The sequence below is a fragment of the Dendrobates tinctorius genome, unplaced genomic scaffold, assembly GCF_039654945.1.
Source record: "Dendrobates tinctorius isolate UK_male_01 unplaced genomic scaffold, ASM3965494v1 ptg000182l, whole genome shotgun sequence".
In the NCBI taxonomy this organism is placed as follows: Eukaryota; Metazoa; Chordata; class Amphibia; order Anura; family Dendrobatidae; genus Dendrobates; species Dendrobates tinctorius.
Window position 1 is genome coordinate 2,633,808 of NW_027361849.1, and position 17,300 is coordinate 2,651,107.

At 55.5% G+C, this 17,300-nt stretch overlaps 1 protein-coding gene across 1 annotated transcript; it reads left to right on the forward strand.

Annotated features, from left to right (window-relative positions):
- Positions 1-4,682: 4,682 nt before the first annotated feature.
- Positions 4,683-15,541, forward strand: SNX4 (sorting nexin 4). The gene is made up of 14 exons (XM_073551921.1): positions 4,683-4,883; positions 7,697-7,818; positions 7,888-8,023; positions 8,358-8,507; positions 8,586-8,633; positions 10,499-10,554; positions 11,181-11,253; positions 11,412-11,473; positions 12,974-13,039; positions 13,197-13,286; positions 13,507-13,606; positions 13,782-13,927; positions 14,041-14,155; positions 14,594-15,541. The coding sequence occupies exons 1-14, from the start codon at positions 4,785-4,787 to the stop codon at positions 14,639-14,641; spliced, it is 1,311 nt and encodes a 436-aa protein (XP_073408022.1). The 5' UTR covers positions 4,683-4,784; the 3' UTR covers positions 14,642-15,541.
- Positions 15,542-17,300: the final 1,759 nt, after the last annotated feature.

The following is a 17,300-nucleotide window of genomic DNA, read 5'->3' on the forward strand; positions in this document are numbered from 1 at the left end:
GTATCTCTGTATACAGGGAGCTCCCCCTAGTGGTGGCTGCAGACAGAATCTTATCATATATCTCTGTATACAGGGAGCTCCCCCTAGTGGTGACTGCAGACAGGATCTTATCATGTATCTCTGTATAGAGGGAGCTCCCCCTAGTGGTGACTGCAGACAGGATCTTATCATGTATCTCTATACAGGGAGCTCCCCCCCAGTGGTGGCTGTAGACAGGATCTTATCATGTATCTATGTATAGAGGGAGCTCCCCCTGGTGGTGGCTGCAGACAGGATCTTTTTATGTATCTCTGTATAGAGGGAGCTCCCCCTAGTGGTGGCTGCAGACAGGATGTTATCATGTATCTCTGTATACAGGGAGCACCCCCTAGTGGTGGCTGCAGACAGGATCTTTTTATGTATCGCTGTATACAGGGAGCTCCCCCTAGTGGTGGCTGCAGACAGTATCTTATCATGTATCTCTGTATACAGGGAGCTCCCCCTAGTGGTGGCTGCAGACAGGATCTTATCATGTATCTCTCTATACAGGGCGCTCCCCCTAGTGGTGACTGCAGACAGGATCTTATCATGTATCTGTACACAGAGATCTCCCCCTAGTGGTGACTGCAGACAGGATCTTATCATGTATCTCTCTATACAGGGAGCTCCCCCTAGTGGTGGCTGCAGACAGAATCATATCATGTATCTCTGTATACAGGGTGCTCCCCCTAGTGGTGACTGCAGACAGGATCTTATCATGTATCTCTGTATACAGAGAGCTCGCCCTAGTGGTGGCTGCAGACAGGATCTTATCATGTATCTCTGTATAGAGGGAGCTCCCACTAGTGGTGGCTGCAGACAGGATCTTATCATGTATATCTGTATACAGAGAGCTCCCCCTAGTGGTGGCTGCAGACAGGATGTTATCATGTATATCTGTATACAGGGAGCTCCCCCTAGTGATTGTTGCAGAAAGGATCTTATCATGTATCTCTGTATATAGGGAGCTCCCCCTAGTGGTGACTGCAGACAGGATCTTATCATGTATATCTGTATACAGGGCGCTCCCCCTAGTGGTGACTGCAGACAGGATCTTATCATTTATATCTGTATACAGGGAGCTCCCCCTAGTGGAGACTGCAGACAGGATCTTATCATGTATATCTGTATACAGGGAGCTCCCCCTAGTGGAGACTGCAGACAGGATCTTATCATGTATCTCTCTATACAGGGAGGTCCCCCTAGTGGTGGTTGCAGAAAGGATCTTATCATGTATCTCTGTATATAGGGAGCTCCCCCTAGTGGTGGCTGCAGACAGGATCTTATCATGTATCTCTCTATACAGGGAGCTCCCCCTAGTGGTGACTGCAGACAGGACCTTATCATGTATCTCTGTATAGAGGGAGTTCCCCTTAGTGGTGGCTGCAGACAGGATCTTATCATGTATCTCTGTATACAGGGAGCTCCCCCTAGTGGTGACTGCACACAGAATCTTATGTATCTCTGTATACAGGGAGCTCCCCCTAGTGGTGGCTGCAGACAGGATGTTATCATATATATCTGTATACAGAGAGCTCCCCTAGTGGTGGCTGCAGACAGGATGTTATCATGTATATCTGTATACAGGGAGCTTCCCCTAGTTGTGACTGCAGACAGGATCTTATCATGTATCTCTCTATACAGGGAGCTCCCCCTAGTGGTAGCTGCAGACAGGACCTTATCATTTATATCTGTATACAGAGAGCTCCCCCTAGTGGTGGCTGCAGACAGGACCTTATCATGTATCTCTGTATAGAGGGAGCTCCCCCTAGTGGTGTCTGCAGACAGGATCTTATCATGTATCTCTGTATACAGGAAGCTCCCCCTAGTTGGGGCTGCAGACAGGATCTTATCATGTATCTCTGTATACAGGGAGCTCCCCCTAGTGGTGGCTGCAGACAGGATGTTATCATGTATCTCTGTATACAGGGAGCTCCCCCTAGTGGTGGCTGCAGACAGAATCTTATCATGTATCTCTGTATACAGGGAGCTCCGTCTAGTGGTGGCTGCAGACAGGATGTTATCATGTATCTCTGTATACAGGGAGCTCCCCCTAGTGGTGGCTGCAGACAGGATCTTATCATGTATCTCTGTATACAGGGAGCGACTCCTAGTGGTGGCTGCAGACAGGATCTTATCATGTATCTCTGTATACAGGGAGCTCCCCCTAGTGGTGACTGCAGACAGGATCTTATCATGTATCTGTATACAGAGAGCTCCCCCTAGTGGTGACTGCAGACAGGATCTTATCATGTATCTCTGTATACAGGGAGCTCCCCCTAGTGGTGGCTGCAGACAGAATCTTATCATATATCTCTGTATACAGGGAGCTCCCCCTAGTGGTGACTGCAGACAGGATCTTATCATGTATCTCTGTATACAGGGAACTCCCCCTAGTGGTGGCTGCAGACAGGATCTTAGCATGTATATCTCTATACAGAGAGCTCCCCCTAGTGGTGGCTGCAGACAGGATGTTATCATGTATCTATACAGGGAGCTCCCCCTAGTGGTGACTGCAGACAGAATCTTATCATCTATCTCTCTATACAGGGAGCTCCCCCTAGTGGTAGCTGCAGACAGGACCTTATCATGTATCTCTGTATACAGGGAGCTCCCCCTAGTGGTGGCTGCAGACAGGATGTTATCATGTATATCTGTATACAGGGAGCTTCCCCTAGTGGTGACTACAGACAGGACCTTATCATGTATCTCTGTATACAGGGAGCTCCCCCTAGTGGTGGCTGCAGACAGGATGTTATCATGTATATCTGTATACAGGGACCTCCCCCTAGTGGTGACTGCAGACAGGATCTTATCATGTATCTATACAGGGAGCTCCCCCTAGTGGTGACTGCAGACAGGATCTTATCATGTATCTCTCTATACAGGGAGCTCCCCCTAGTGGTGACTGCAGACTGGACCTTATCATGTATCTCTATACAGGGAGCTCCCCCTAGTGGTGGCTGCAGTCAAGATCTTATCATGTATCTCAATACAGGGAGCTCCCCCTAGTGGTGACTGCAGACAGGACCTTATCATGTATCTCTGTATACAGGGAGCTCCCCCTAGTGGTGGCTGCAGACAGGATGTTATCATGTATATCTGTATACAGGGAGCTCCCCCTAGTGGTGGCTGCAGACAGGATCTTATCATGTATCTCTGTATACAGGGAGCTCCCCCTAGTGGTGGCTGCAGACAGGATCTTATCATGTATCTCTGTATACAGGGAGCTCCCTCTAGTGGGGGCTGCAGACAGGATCTTACTATGTATCTCTGTATACAGGGAGCTCCCCCTAGTGGTGGCTGCAGACAGATTCTTATCATGTATCTGTATACAGGGAGCTCCCCCTAGTGGTGACTGCAGACAGGATCTTATCATGTATCTCTGTATAGAGGGAGCTCCCCCTAGTGGTGGCTGCAGACAGGATCTTTTTATGTATCTCTGTATAGAGGGAGCTCCCCCTAGTGGTGGCTGCAGACAGGATCTTTTTATGTATCGCTGTATACAGGGAGCTCCCCCTAGTGGTGGCTGCAGACAGGATCTTATCATGTATCTCTGTATACAGGGAGCTCCCCCTAGTGGTGGCTGCAGACAGGATCTTATCATGTATCTCTCTATACAGGGCGCTCCCCCTAGTGGTGACTGCAGACAGGATCTTATCATGTATCTCTCTATACAGGGCGCTCCCCCTAGTGGTGACTGCAGACAGGATCTTATCATGTATCTCTCTATACAGGGAGCTCCCCCTAGTGGTGACTGCAGACAGGACCTTATCATGTATCTCTGTATACAGGGAGCTCCCCCTAGTGGTGGCTGCAGACAGGATCTTATCATGTATCTCTCTATACAGGGAGCTCCCCCTAGTGGTGACTACAGACAGGGTCTTATCATGTATCTCTCTATACAGGGCGCTCCCCCTAGTGGTGACTGCAGACAGGATCTTATCATGTATCTCTCTATACAGGGCGCTTCCCCTAGTGGTGACTGCAGACAGGATCTTATCATGTATCTCTCTATACAGGGAGCTCCCCCTAGTGGTGACTGCAGACAGGACCTTATCATGTATCTCTGTATACAGGGAGCTCCCCCTAGTGGTGACTGCAGACAGGACCTTATCATGTATCTCTCTATACAGGGAGCTCCCCCTAGTGGTGACTGCAGACAGGATCTTATCATGTATCGCTGTATACAGGGAGCTCCCCCAAGTGGTGACTACAGACAGGGTCTTATCATGTATCGCTGTCCCCTCTCCCTTCTCTCCACACACGAGGACGCTGAGTACACGGAGCAGCCCGGTGACACTGGATTACCGTCCGCCCCTAGTGACAGCGGAGAGCGGGGACAGGACCCCTGTAGTGCAGCCTACACTACTCCGGGTGGCGCTCTTCTGCTGCGACGGATTGTGACCTCTGTGTAATTACCGGGGTCTCCTGTGGAATTATCCAGGGGGTAATTTTATTTACAGCCTGTCGGAAACAGTGGGTGAACACTCTGGGAATTATTGCGCGGACTCTGCGGTGAGGATACAGGGGGCTCTCGTGTGACGGTGGCAGGTCCCGCTCCGCGCCATTCCCCGGGGCAGAGAAGTTCTGCAGCAGCCGAAGTCTCTGAGAGGGGCAAACTGAGGGGCGGAGAAAGGCCGCGCATGCGCCCTGCTCTCATGTCTACGGGCTCTAGATACTGGGCGGAGCCTGAGACCGGAAGTTGTCGGTTGTGAGTCTGTGTATACGGGGGCCGGGGCCAGTATACCGGGGGTGGCGTAGACATGAGCGGCGGAGAGGAGCCGGCCGGACTGGTCCACAGCGAAGACACCGAGGCCGGAGAAGAGGGAGCTGGCGGTGTCCTCAACCCGGGGGCGGAAGTGGTGAGAACCCCGCGGAGCTGCCCCCCCGTACCGCACCCCGCGGAGCTGCCCCCCCCGTATCGCACCCCGCGGAGCTGCCCCCCCCGTACCGCACCCCGCGGAGCTGCCCCCCCCCGTACCGCACCCCGCGGAGCTGCCCCCCCCGTACCGCACCCCGCGGAGCTGCCCCCCCCGTACCGCACCCCGCGGAGCTGCCCCCCCCGTACCGCACCCCGCGGAGCTGCCCCCCCCCGTATCGCACCCCGCGGAGCTGCCCCCCCCCGTACCGCACCCCGCGGAGCTGCCCCCCCCCGTACCGCACCCCGCGGAGCTGCCCCCCCCGTACCGCACCCCGCGGAGCTGCCCCCCCCGTACCGCACCCCGCGGAGCTGCCCCCCCCGTACCGCACCCCGCGGAGCTGCCCCCCCCCCGTACCGCACCCCGAGGAGCTGCCCCCCCGTACCGCACCCCGCGGAGCTCCCCCCCGTACCGCACCCCGCGGAGCTGGGCTCCTTTACCACCGCAGGGCTCCTCTACCACCGCAGCGCCCCCCGCGGAGCCGGCCCCCTCTACCACCGCACCGCCCTGCCCCCCTCTACCACCGCAGCGCCCTGCCCCCCTCTACCACCGCACCGCCCTGCCCCCCTCTACCACCGCACCGCCCCCCGCGGAGCCGGCCCCCTCTACCACCGCACCGCCCTGCCCCCCTCTACCACCGCAGCGCCCTGCCCCCCTCTACCACCGCACCGCCCTGCCCCCCTCTACCACCGCACCGCCCCCCGCGGAGCCGGCCCCCTCTACCACCGCACCGCCCTGCCCCCCTCTACCACCGCACCGCCCCCCGCGGAGCCGGCCCCCTCTACCACCGCACCGCCCTGCCCCCCTCTACCACCGCACCGCCCTGCCCCCCTCTACCACCGCAGCGCCCCCCGCGGAGCCGGCCCCCTCTACCACCGCAGCGCCCCCCGCGGAGCCGGCCCCCCTCTACCACCGCAGCGCCCCCCGCGGAGCCGGCCCCCCTCTACCACCGCAGCTCCCCCCCGCGGAGCCGGCCCCCCTCTTCCATCGCAGCTCCCCCCCACGGAGCCGGCCCCCCTCTACCACCGCAGCTTCCCCCGCTGATCTGGACCCCTCTACCACCATACCGGACCCCGTGGAGCCAGCCCCCCTGTAGTTTCCTTGCCCCCCCAACTGTCGTTTTGGCCTCTGTGGTTTCCTCATCCCGCTCCCCCCCCCCATAGTGTTGTTCCGGCCCCCACGGTTTCCTCTCCCCCCCTCCCATACTGTTCTTTTGGCCCCCGCAGTTTCCTTGCCCCACCATATTGCTGATTTGGCCCCCACGGTTGTCTCCCCCCCCCAATACCCCCATACTGTTGTTCTGGCCCCCATGGGTTCCTCGCCCCCCACCCCCATACTGTTGTTCCGGCCCCCACGGTTGTCTCTGCCCCCCCCATACTGTTTTGGCCCCCCGCGGTTTCCTGGCCCCCCCCTGCCCATACTGTCGTTCCTGCCCCCGCTGTTGTCTCACCCCCCCATACTGTTGTTCCGTCCCCCGCGGTTTCCTTGACCCCCCCCCCCCCCATACTGTCGTTTTGGCCCCTGCGGTTTCCTCGCCCCTCCCATACTGTCCCGGCCCCTGCGGTTTCCTCGCCCCTCCCATACTGTCCCGGCCCCTGCGGTTTCCTCGCCCCTCCCATACTGTTCCGGCCCCTGCGGTTTCCTCGCCCCTCCCATACTGTTCTGGCCCCCGCGGTTTCCTCGCCCCCCCCCATACTGTTGTTCCGGCCCCTGCGGTTTCCTCGCCCCTCCCATACCGTTCCGGCCCCTGCGGTTTCCTCGCCCATCCCATACCGTTCCGGCCCCCGCGGTTTCCTCGCCCTCCCCCCCCCATACTGTTGTTCCGGCCCCTGCGGTTTCCTCGCCCCTCCCATACCGTTCCGGCCCCTGCGGTTTCCTCGCCCCTCCCATACTGTTCCGGCCCCCCGCGGTTTCCTCGCCCCCCCCCATACTGTTGTTCCTGCCCCCGCGGTTTCCTTACCCCCCTATACTGTCATTTTGTCCCCCGCGGTTTCCTTGACCCCCCCCCATACTGTCGTTTTGGCCCCTGCGGTTTCCTCGCCCCTCCCATACTGTTCCGGCCCCTGCGGTTTCCTCGCCCCTCCCATACTGTTCCGGCCCCTGCGGTTTCCTCGCCCCTGCGGTTTCCTCGCCCCTCCCATACTGTTCCGGCCCCCGCGGTTTCCTTGCCCCCCCCCCCCATACCGTTGTTCCGGCCCCTGCGGTTTCCTTGCCCCTCCCATACCGTTCCGGCCCCTGCGGTTTCCTTGCCCATCCCATACTGTTCCGGCCCCCGCGGTTTCCTCGCCCCCCCCCATACTGTTGTTCCGGCCCCCGCGGTTTCCTTGCCCCCCTATACTGTCGTTTTGGCCCCTGCGGTTTCCTCGCCCCTCCCATACTTTTCCGGCCCCCGCGGTTTCCTTACCTCCTTATACTGTCATTTGTCCCCCGCGGTTTCCTCGCCCCTCCCATACTGTTCCGGCCCCCGTGGTTTCCTCGCCCCTCCCATACTGTTCCGGCCCCCGTGGTTTCCTCGCCCCTCCCATACTGTTCTGGCCCCTGCGGTTGTCTCTCCCCCCATACTGTTGTTCCGGCCCCCGCGGTTTCCTTGCCCCCCCCCCTATACTGTCGTTTTGGCCCCTGCGGTTTCCTCACCCCACCCCCCCATACTGTTGTTCCGGCCCCCGTTGTCTCTTCTCCCTTCGTGTCGTTGCTGTGACTTCCCCCCACTCCTCGTCTCTCGCTCACTGGAGACCTCTTGCCTCTTTCTTTCGCAGATGTCGGGGGAGGAATCTTTATTGAGAAAGTTTGAGATCAGCGTCTCAGAAGCCGAGAAGCGAACGGGGAAGAATGCGATGAACATGCAGGAGACGTACACGGCGTACCTGATAGAGACCAGGTGAGGCGCGGGGCCCCGTGACTGTGTGGGGCCGCGGTGGGATCTTGCTGACGCCTGTGCTTTCTCCAGGTTGCTGGACGCTCACGGCGAGGGACACAGCTCTCTGGACTGTCTGTGGCGGAGATACAGCGAGTTTGAGCTCCTGCGCAGTTATCTGTGCGTCACGTATCCGTTCGTGGTTGTGCCGCCGTTACCAGAGAAGAGGGTAAAGTGCCGCGCGGATGACGCTGTCCTGCCGCATGTTATAGGGACGCTGCAGCCTCTTGCACATCATATCTAACTATTAATAAGATCCTTGCTGTCAGTGATGGGACAGTTCATTGGATGGACACGTTGCAGCATACTGGACCCATTGTAACAAACCCTCTGCTGTGAGATATTTCGCATTCCCTGATGGGTAACAGAGGTCTGCAGCTCCTGCCTGTGGTGGAGCTGCATGTGAAATCTCCAGTTGTGGGCTTTGTTCTTGGGTTTCAGTAGTTGTGGGGTCCGCTCAGCATTCGGGGGGGCCCCCTGTCACCTAGTCCCTGTGTTTCCAGGCAGAGTTTGTGTGGCACAAGCTGTCGGCTGACAACATGGACCCGGACTTTGTGGAGCGGAGGAGGATCGGACTGGAGAACTTCCTGCTCCGGGTGGCGTGTCACCCTGTGCTCTGTCACGACAAGATCTTCACTTCCTTCCTGAACCAGGTACGCAGCTCCCTGCGGCCACATGCCGTAATAACCCGTCCTGTGCGCTGCCCCCTCATATGCCGGTGTTGTCCCCAGGAGAGCGGATGGAAGGAGGCGCTGAATGAGGCCGGACTGCAAGGAAAGGTACAGCGACCAAGGGACGCAGGCGCCGTCATTGTGTCTCCAGTGTCCGGACCCCGGCGGTGATATTACGAGAGCCGCTCTGTGTGCACAGAATGTCCTGAGCGGCCCCATCCAGTCATAGCCAGCGAGTGCGGCCCACCAGGGGAGAAGCCGCCCCATCTGCACTGTGTTTCCCCACAAATGTCACTGACAGCAGTTGAAATGGATCCTGTCGTCGCGGGGGGCAGCGCGGGTCCTGTCGTCGCGGGGGGGGCAGCGCGGGTCCTGTCGTCGCGGGGGGGCAGCGCGGGTCCTGTCGTCGCGGGGGGGCAGCGCGGGTCCTGTCGTCGCGGGGGGGCAGCGCGGGTCCTGTCGTCGCGGGGGGGGCAGCGCGGGTCCTGTCGTCGCGGGGGGGGCAGCGCGGGTCCTGTCGTCGCGGGGGGGGGCAGCGCGGGTCCTGTCGTCGCGGGGGGGGCAGCGCGGGTCCTGTCGTCGCGGGGGGGGGCAGCGCGGGTCCTGTCGTCGCGGGGGGGGCAGCGCGGGTCCTGTCGTCGCGGGGGGGGGCAGCGCGGGTCCTGTCGTCGCGGGGGGGGCAGCGCGGGTCCTGTCGTCGCGGGGGGGGCAGCGCGGGTCCTGTCGTCGCGGGGGGGGCAGCGCGGGTCCTGTCGTCGCGGGGGGGCAGCGCGGTTCCTGTCGTCGCGGGGGCCGCGCGGTTCCTGTCGTCGTGGGGGCTTGTGTTCAGCTCCCATTACACAATAGTGTGCTGCCCGTTGGTTGCTGCCATCTTTGTACTCATGAAGCACCCTGCCGTTGGCAATTCTGCCCGCAGGCTGAAGACCCCTATGGAGGGACTTACAATACTAAGGCTAGTTTCACACTAGCGCTTTTGAGCGCAGCGACGGCCTGCGCACGGCCGCCGCTAAGCCCTGCCCCCTGTCGCGTCTCCACCGGTAGCTCCGCCTACCGGCGCATGACGCTGCATGCGCCCTGCGTCCCCTATCTTTATCACTGGGGGCGCAGGCCGTGCGCAGGATGCGTTTGGCGGCGCATGCGTCCTTTTGACGGTGCGCCGACCTGCGCCATATGCAACCTGCTGCAGTTTGGTTGCGCTCGGCGCACCGTCAAAAAGGCGCACGCGCCGCCAAACGCATACTGCGCACGGCCTGCGCTCCCAGTGACAAAGAGAGGGGATGCAGGACGCATGCAGCGTCATGCGCCGGTAGGCGGAGCTACCGGCGGAGGCGCGGCAGGGGTGGGGATTAGCGGCGGCCGTGCGCAGGCCGTCGCTGCGCTCAAAAGCGCTAGTGTGAAACTAGCCTAAGTAGTAGTTAATAATTAAGCTGTGTGAACGCCGCCCTTCTTGTGGCTTTTTTTTCCCAAACCAAAAGCAAAGAAATATAAAATAAGCAACGTTTTCATCGCTGCATCTGTAAGTCTAATCTATTTTGATAGAAGATTAACCCGCACGATAAACGCTGGAAAGAAACTATATAAACACCAAAACCGTTATTTTGTGGTCATCCAACATCCCCCCCCCCCAAAAAAAAAAATAAAGTACCACAAAATGCTGTCAATAGAAACAACAGCCATCTTACTGCTCAGCGCACGTCCTAAACCTGTGGGGGCGTGGGGACTTTTTTCTCCGCTCTTGGGGTATTTTTCCTGTTTTCCAGTTTGTACACTATATGGCCATCCGGTGATAGTCCGTCCATATGGTTGATGCCTCAGGATTTTTAACCAGTTCACGGCTCTATTTCTGACTAGATTGTCTGGATACAGGGGTCCGACCGCCACATAATGAGCACAGGCCTCTTGCCCCAGGCACGTCCTGTAACTCGCTCTGGCGCTTCTCACTGTTCTGATTTTTTTCTTTTTTTCCCTATTAGACTGATTCCCGGTTGAAGTCTCTGAGCGCAACTTTCCGTGTAAGAAACCCAGACAAGTGAGTTATGGCAGGAGGGTGCATATTGGGGCAGCGGGATCCCCTGTCCACCGCGCCCCTATCCCCCCAATAATGCTCAGTAAGAAGTGGTCCCATATCCGTTACTTTCCCTTTAATTCTGCGTCCACAGTTGTGTACATGACCGCGGATTGTAGGGATGAGGCTGAAGCTCATTATTCACCTTTCCATCGCCGAGTCCTGATCACACAGCTGAGGGTCTGTCACAATTCATTTGGCATTAGCTGATACATTGTGACGAGTCAGGACAGGAGAAAGCTTCGTGCCGATGTGCTGAGCTCACACAGCATTGTCTACACTGTAACAAACCATCAGCTGTGTGAGAAGAGCTCGGTCACGAGGGATGTGTGAGCCTCTAGGTGCAAGTTTATTCACTAACAAGCAGAAATTTTCCAGAACCTGGGTTCAAATAGTGAGGCCACTGATAATGATGTCTGTAAATGGCTGTGGTATATGATGGCGATATATAAGCGAGTGAAGTAAACACACCCATACTGCGGGCCTCCTCACGGTTTCATCCTGTTGGGGGTTGTAGTCAGCGGCTTCTCGGCGTGCGGTGGGGGATCTGCATTCTGCCTCTTCTTCTCTTGGTTGTTCCGGTTTTGCAGGCGATTCACAGAGCTGAAACATTACAGTGATGAGCTGCAGTCCGTCATCTCCCACCTGCTGCGGGTCCGTGCGGTGAGTGTCCCCAGCATCACGTAAACCTGCCCCACATTTGTGATAGGTGCCGGTCCCACCATTACCATCGGCGTATCCCCAGAGTGGGGTCCTCGCTGCTGTCAGTGGTTTTAATCGCCATTGGATATGTTAATAAGGTGTTTCTCCCTATCTCCTAGCGAGTGGCTGACCGGCTGTACGGCGTGTATAAAGTGCATGGGAATTATGGCCGCGTGTTCAGGTCAGTCTGTCCGTGTTGTTGCGTGGGCTGAGCATGTCCAGTTAGTGGGGTCACAATGGACCGTCCTGTGGGGGAAGATGATGTCCAAGTAATGCAATCAAGAGTGGAGCAATGAGGTCAGGGTGAATAAGGGAGGTGTCACGGGACTGACGTGAGGGGTCAGGTGGCGAGGTCAAGATGAATAAGGGAGGTGGTGGGGGGTCGGGATAGTGAGTCCCGTGACACCTCCCTTATTCATCCTGACCTCACTATCCCGACCCCCCCCCACCTTAGGTCAGGATGAATTAGGGAGGTGTCGCGGGACTAAGGTGGGAGGTCGGGATAGTGAGGTCAGCATGAATAAGGGAGGTGGTGGGGGGTCGGGATAGTGAGTCCCATGACACCTCCCTTATTCATCCTGACCTCACTATCCCGACCCCCCCCACATTAGGTCAGGATGAATTAGGGAGGTGTCGCGGGACTAAGGTGGGAGGTCGGGATAGTGAGGTCAGCATGAATAAGGGAGGTGGTGGGGGGTCGGGATAGTGAGTCCCATGACACCTCACTTATTCATCCTGACCTCACTATCCCGACCCCCCCCACCTTAGGTCAGGATAAATTAGGGAGGTGTCACGGGACTAAGGTGGGAGGTCGGGATAGTGAGGTCAGCATGAATAAGGGAGGTGGTGGGGGGTCGGGATAGTGAGTCCCATGACACCTCCCTTATTCATCCTGACCTCACTATCCCGACCCCCCCCCACCTTAGGTCAGGATGAATTAGGGAGGTGTCGCGGGACTAAGGTGGGAGGTCGGGATAGTGAGGTCAGCATGAATAAGGGAGGTGGTGGGGGGTCGGGATAGTGAGTCCCGTGACACCTCCCTTATTCATCCTGACCTCACTATCCCGACCCCCCCCACCTTAGGTCAGGATAAATTAGGGAGGTGTCGCGGGACTAAGGTGGGAGGTCGGGATAGTGAGGTCAGCATGAATAAGGGAGGTGGTGGGGGGTCGGGATAGTGAGTCCCGTGACACCTCCCTTATTCATCCTGACCTCACTATCCCGACCCCCCCCACCTTAGGTCAGGATAAATTAGGGAGGTGTCGCGGGACTAAGGTGGGAGGTCGGGATAGTGAGGTCAGCATGAATAAGGGAGGTGGTGGGGGGTCGGGATAGTGAGTCCCGTGACACCTCCCTTATTCATCCTGACCTCACTATCCTGACCCCCCCCACCTTAGGTCAGGATGAATAAGGGAGGTGTTGCAGGACTAAGGTGGGAGGTCGGGATAGTGAGGTCAGGATGAATAAGGGAGGTGTCGCGGGACTAAGGTGGGGGTGTTGAAGTTAGGATGAATGGGGTAGGTGTCAAGGTAGTAATGTGGGGGGGTCGGGGTAAGGAGGTCAGGATGAATGGGGTAGGTGTCAAGGCAGTAATGTGGAGGGTTGGGATGGATACAAGGGTGATGGGGAGGGGGTGTCCCAGGCTTTCTGGACGTGTTTTACAATGTTAGTTTGTCTGCAGTGAGTGGAGTGCCATAGAGAAGGAGATGGGGGACGGTCTGCAGAGCGCTGGACATCACATGGATGTGTAAGTGTAACATGGGCCCCATTGGCCCTTGTTTGTTCTGCTTCGACCTCTGACGTTCGGACTCTGTGTTGGATCTCTTGGTCAGTCGTCTTTTGAAGTTTGATTTGAAGCTGATCAGAGGTGACTGCTCATGAAGTAACTTTCATGGTGTCCACAGATACGCTGCTTCCATCGATGACATCCTGGAGGAGGAGGAACATTACGCCGATCAGCTCAAAGAATACTTATTCTATGCAGAAGCTCTAAGGTACTGCATCTCCTGGCCGCAGTGGAGACATCGTTATCTTACGGTCCTGGAGAAGCCAGTGCTGGATTAACAGGTCCTTTCTGCAGAGTTTGGTGCCGTATTAGCGGATTGCACTGTATTGGATCAGTGGAGAGCAATGCTCTGGGCTCTTGGTGGACTATAACCTGGGGTGAAGTTGTATTTTCTGCATTCCCTAATCCTGAAGTACCTCTGCTTGCAGGGCGGTGTGTCGGAAACATGAGCTCATGCAGTATGACCTGGAGATGTCGGCGCTGGATCTGGTCTCCAAGAAGCAGCAGTGTGAGGAGCTGGCCACCGGGGTGAGTGAGCCGCTGATCTGTGGGGTACCTGCACCACAGGCTAATCAGTCCTTAAAGGGCACTTCCACCATATTGGCGAGGTAGCATGGATTTAAATATGAAAAAGTGTAAGGCTAGTATAGTTTCACCTCGATATCCCATCGGTTCACACTGACACACCTGTTGTGACCCTCAGACGGTGAGAACTTTTTCACTGAAGGGAATGACCAGCAAGCTGTTTGGTCAGGAGACTCCAGAGCAGAGAGAGTCCAAGATCAAGCAGCTGGAAGAGCAGATTGAGGAGGGCGAGGAGCAGCTGAAGGTGCAGAATGAAGACAGCAGGTGCGGAGATCTGTGGGCGCACTGCGATCATCTTGCACCTGCCACCGTCGTCACTAGTTTGGGGATATTTTATGTAGAACCTATGTCACCATAACAGAGATTTGACTTTTCAGCGACTTTGTGCAGAACGCCTGGCTAGAGATTGAACGGTTTAAGGATCAGAAGAATCGGGACCTGAAGGAGGCGCTGATCAACTACGCTGTAATGCAGATCAGCATGTGCAAGAAGGTGAGGAGCTGCGCTGGATGGTGGAAGAGCATCCACTCCAGGCCCAGAGTATCTGCAGCCCTTAAGTGAAGGCTTGGTCATTTCTGATGCCCCCAGTATTGTACCCACTGTGACCTAAAATTAGACATCCAGTCCTCAGGGGTAATATTAGCAATGGGGATGAGATCAGCAATGGTCATGCTGGCACTGCTGTCTCCTATGATGTAGAGATGACCACGAGTGGCACCACAGCCCACATCTGTCCTTGGCTCCTTAGTGCTGGTAGTCACGTCTGCACAAGGACTGCTCATCCAGAGCCTCAGGTGTCCTCGGCTGAGCCTTGTGGAATCAGATGAGGGAACATATCCTTTTGTCCCTGTAATCTCTGAAATGGTCACTTTCGCTAAGTAGCTAGCATTTTATACTTACTTTCTGCCACTTTTTCTTTGTTGGCCACAGGGCATTCAGGTCTGGACGAATGCAAAGGAATGCTTCAGTAAGATGTGAACCATCCCTTCCCCCGAGTCTGGAGTCCTCGAGTCAAGGAGCTAGACGGTGCTGTTGCCACCTCTTCTGGAAACGTGGGTGTCCTCTAGCCAGACCATAGCACTGGAATATTTGACACAGTGATACCAGGGCAGCCTCGCGCAGAGGACGGTATCAGCCTTAGGCCAAGACTTCCGGCTAGCTATTTGATGGCCAGGCCTCAGTGCCAATGGAACTGATGCAGAATCCCACTCTTATAGGTTAAGCTTTCACTTTCTGAGCTTGAAGAAATGACCTGGAGCAGATAATAAACGGTCAAGCTCAGTCCCGACTCTTGGTCCTTGGTTGTGTGACGAGTCACGGCGATCAGCGCTCGCTTAGTGATGTCACGTGGAGGCCATTCTTATAAGAATGCTCATACAGCACCAGGCCTGTGGCTTGTAACATCGCCTGCCACTTGCAGGACTCCAGATTCTTCATACTTGTGTATATTAAAGGGCCGGTGCAGAGTAATACAGATTGGATGCCTAGTCCTCACCATTCCAGACACTTCTGCTTACCGCCACTGTATAGAACTATGGGTATAGGCTGTAAACCATGCTGACCTAATCCTGCGTGCACAGCTGAGGGTTTGTTATAAGTATCGCCAGTAATAACATTGGGAAAGGAGCGGGCAGCCGTGTCAGCAGGACAAGGTTGGGGATTTACAGACATTTCACCGACCACGAACAGAGGTAGGGAGCTCTGTATGTAAGGTTCAGTTATTGGGCTGGGTGGGCCTGGTACCCTTCTTCCCACAGGACACGGTCACATCTGGTTGCCAGCCCACTACCTGCTGCATGGCGCTGTGCCTCATTATTTTCTTCTGTTTCTCTCATTACATGCCAGGTGCCAAATTAATAAATTATCGTTTCATCTGTTCTTCGCTGTCTCCTTCGCACATTGTAGCCATCAGAAAAACCGCAGTGAAAGTCGCGACTCTACGGACCAGAATCATAGGGTGCAGAAGGCAGGTCCAGCCCCAACTTGGCTGAGCACAGGCACAACATAACTCTTTATATGTGAATGGGGTCCTGGGAAAGCGAGGATAAGAACTGCGAGCAGTAGATAATTATACCTAGGTACGTTTTCTCTAGTTCTCGGAGACCTTTTTAGTTCCGCACCGAGAGGAGTTGTATTAGATCTATGTATAGGTGCTCTGTTTTTTTGTGTGAAAATGCATAGAGGGGTGAACAGTTTGATAGTGATTGGTTCCTCAGCTCGTACAGCCACACCTCTTGGTATGGGAAATAGGGTGCAAATAGCTTTCAAAAAAATAATTTTATTATACACCTGATGAGGGCCCACAAGAACGAAAAGTGTTGGTTTATTTTATCAGTTTTTGTCTATACAGTCTTAAGTTTTTATTATATAATTGCTGCAACATAGCTAAAAATAATACCCAAGCCATCATTAGATATGGTTTTTTGCTTATACAACCTTTTTTTGTCAACATTGGGATAAGGATCCTCAGAAGGAAGCGCCCTAAAATATCTCCTGAACTTTTTTTTATATAGGAGGTGTCATGCTCTACTACTGAGGGATAAGGCAGAGTAGCGCAGACTCTACTAGAGGGCAGCAAAGTGGAGAGGGAGCTGACAATCATGTAAAGCAGCAGACCAGCAGTAATACATCAAGCGACCAAAAGGAGGCAGTGGAAGTCGGAGAGCCGAGTCTATGCCAGAGGATAGCGCAGTACAAAAGGGAAATCTAAAACAGTCAGACGAGCAAAATGTCAGTAGCAGAGATGACAGAAGGGAGCGACAGGATCAGGTCAGGGACAAGCAAGAGTCAAATACCAGGGAATCCAAAAACACAGGGTAGGAAGGAGGTCAACAAGACTCGGGTCAGATGAACGGCATCAGGACCTCACTAGAGCCAGCTAACACACTGAAGGTAAGAAGTATAACTGGCACTGCACACAGGTTGCAGCACAGAGATAGAGTAGACCCGCCTGAGAACAAGGCAAAGTTAACCCCTGACATGACCAGACCGAGAAAAGGAGACAAGACAAAAACTTGGCCTGGATCATGATAGTACCCACCTCTCAAGGGGGGGGGGCCACCGGACCCCAGGTTTCCAAGGAAAACGCATATGAAAAGCACGAACCAACCGATCAGCATGGACTGAACGCACCGAGCCCCAAGATCGATCCTCCGGACAGTAACACCTCCAATGTACCAAGTACTGAAGCGAACTATCCAAGAGTCGACAATGCGTTCAACTTCATATTCTGTTTGACCATCCACAGAAACAGGAGGCGGAGACTCAACAGATGAAGGAACGACGGATTAAGAAGGGACCTGTGAAATACATTGGGGATACGAAGCGACGGGGTCAAATGTAAGCGAAAGGCAACTGGGTTGACAACCTCAATGATCTCGCAAAGACCAATAATCTTGGGACCCAGCTTAACGGCGGAAAGTTTCAGACGTATGTCCTTGGTAGACAACCACACTTTATCTCCTACCAGAAACTTAGGTCGTACAGATCATCGCTTATCAGCAAAATGTCTGCTCTGAGCCACCCCATTGTTCTCCTGAACCTCCCTCCAAACCTCCCCAACCGTTGAAACACTGAATCAACCCCTGGCCTCCCCAAATCCAGCCTGGAAAATTCACCAAAATGGGGGTGAAAAACA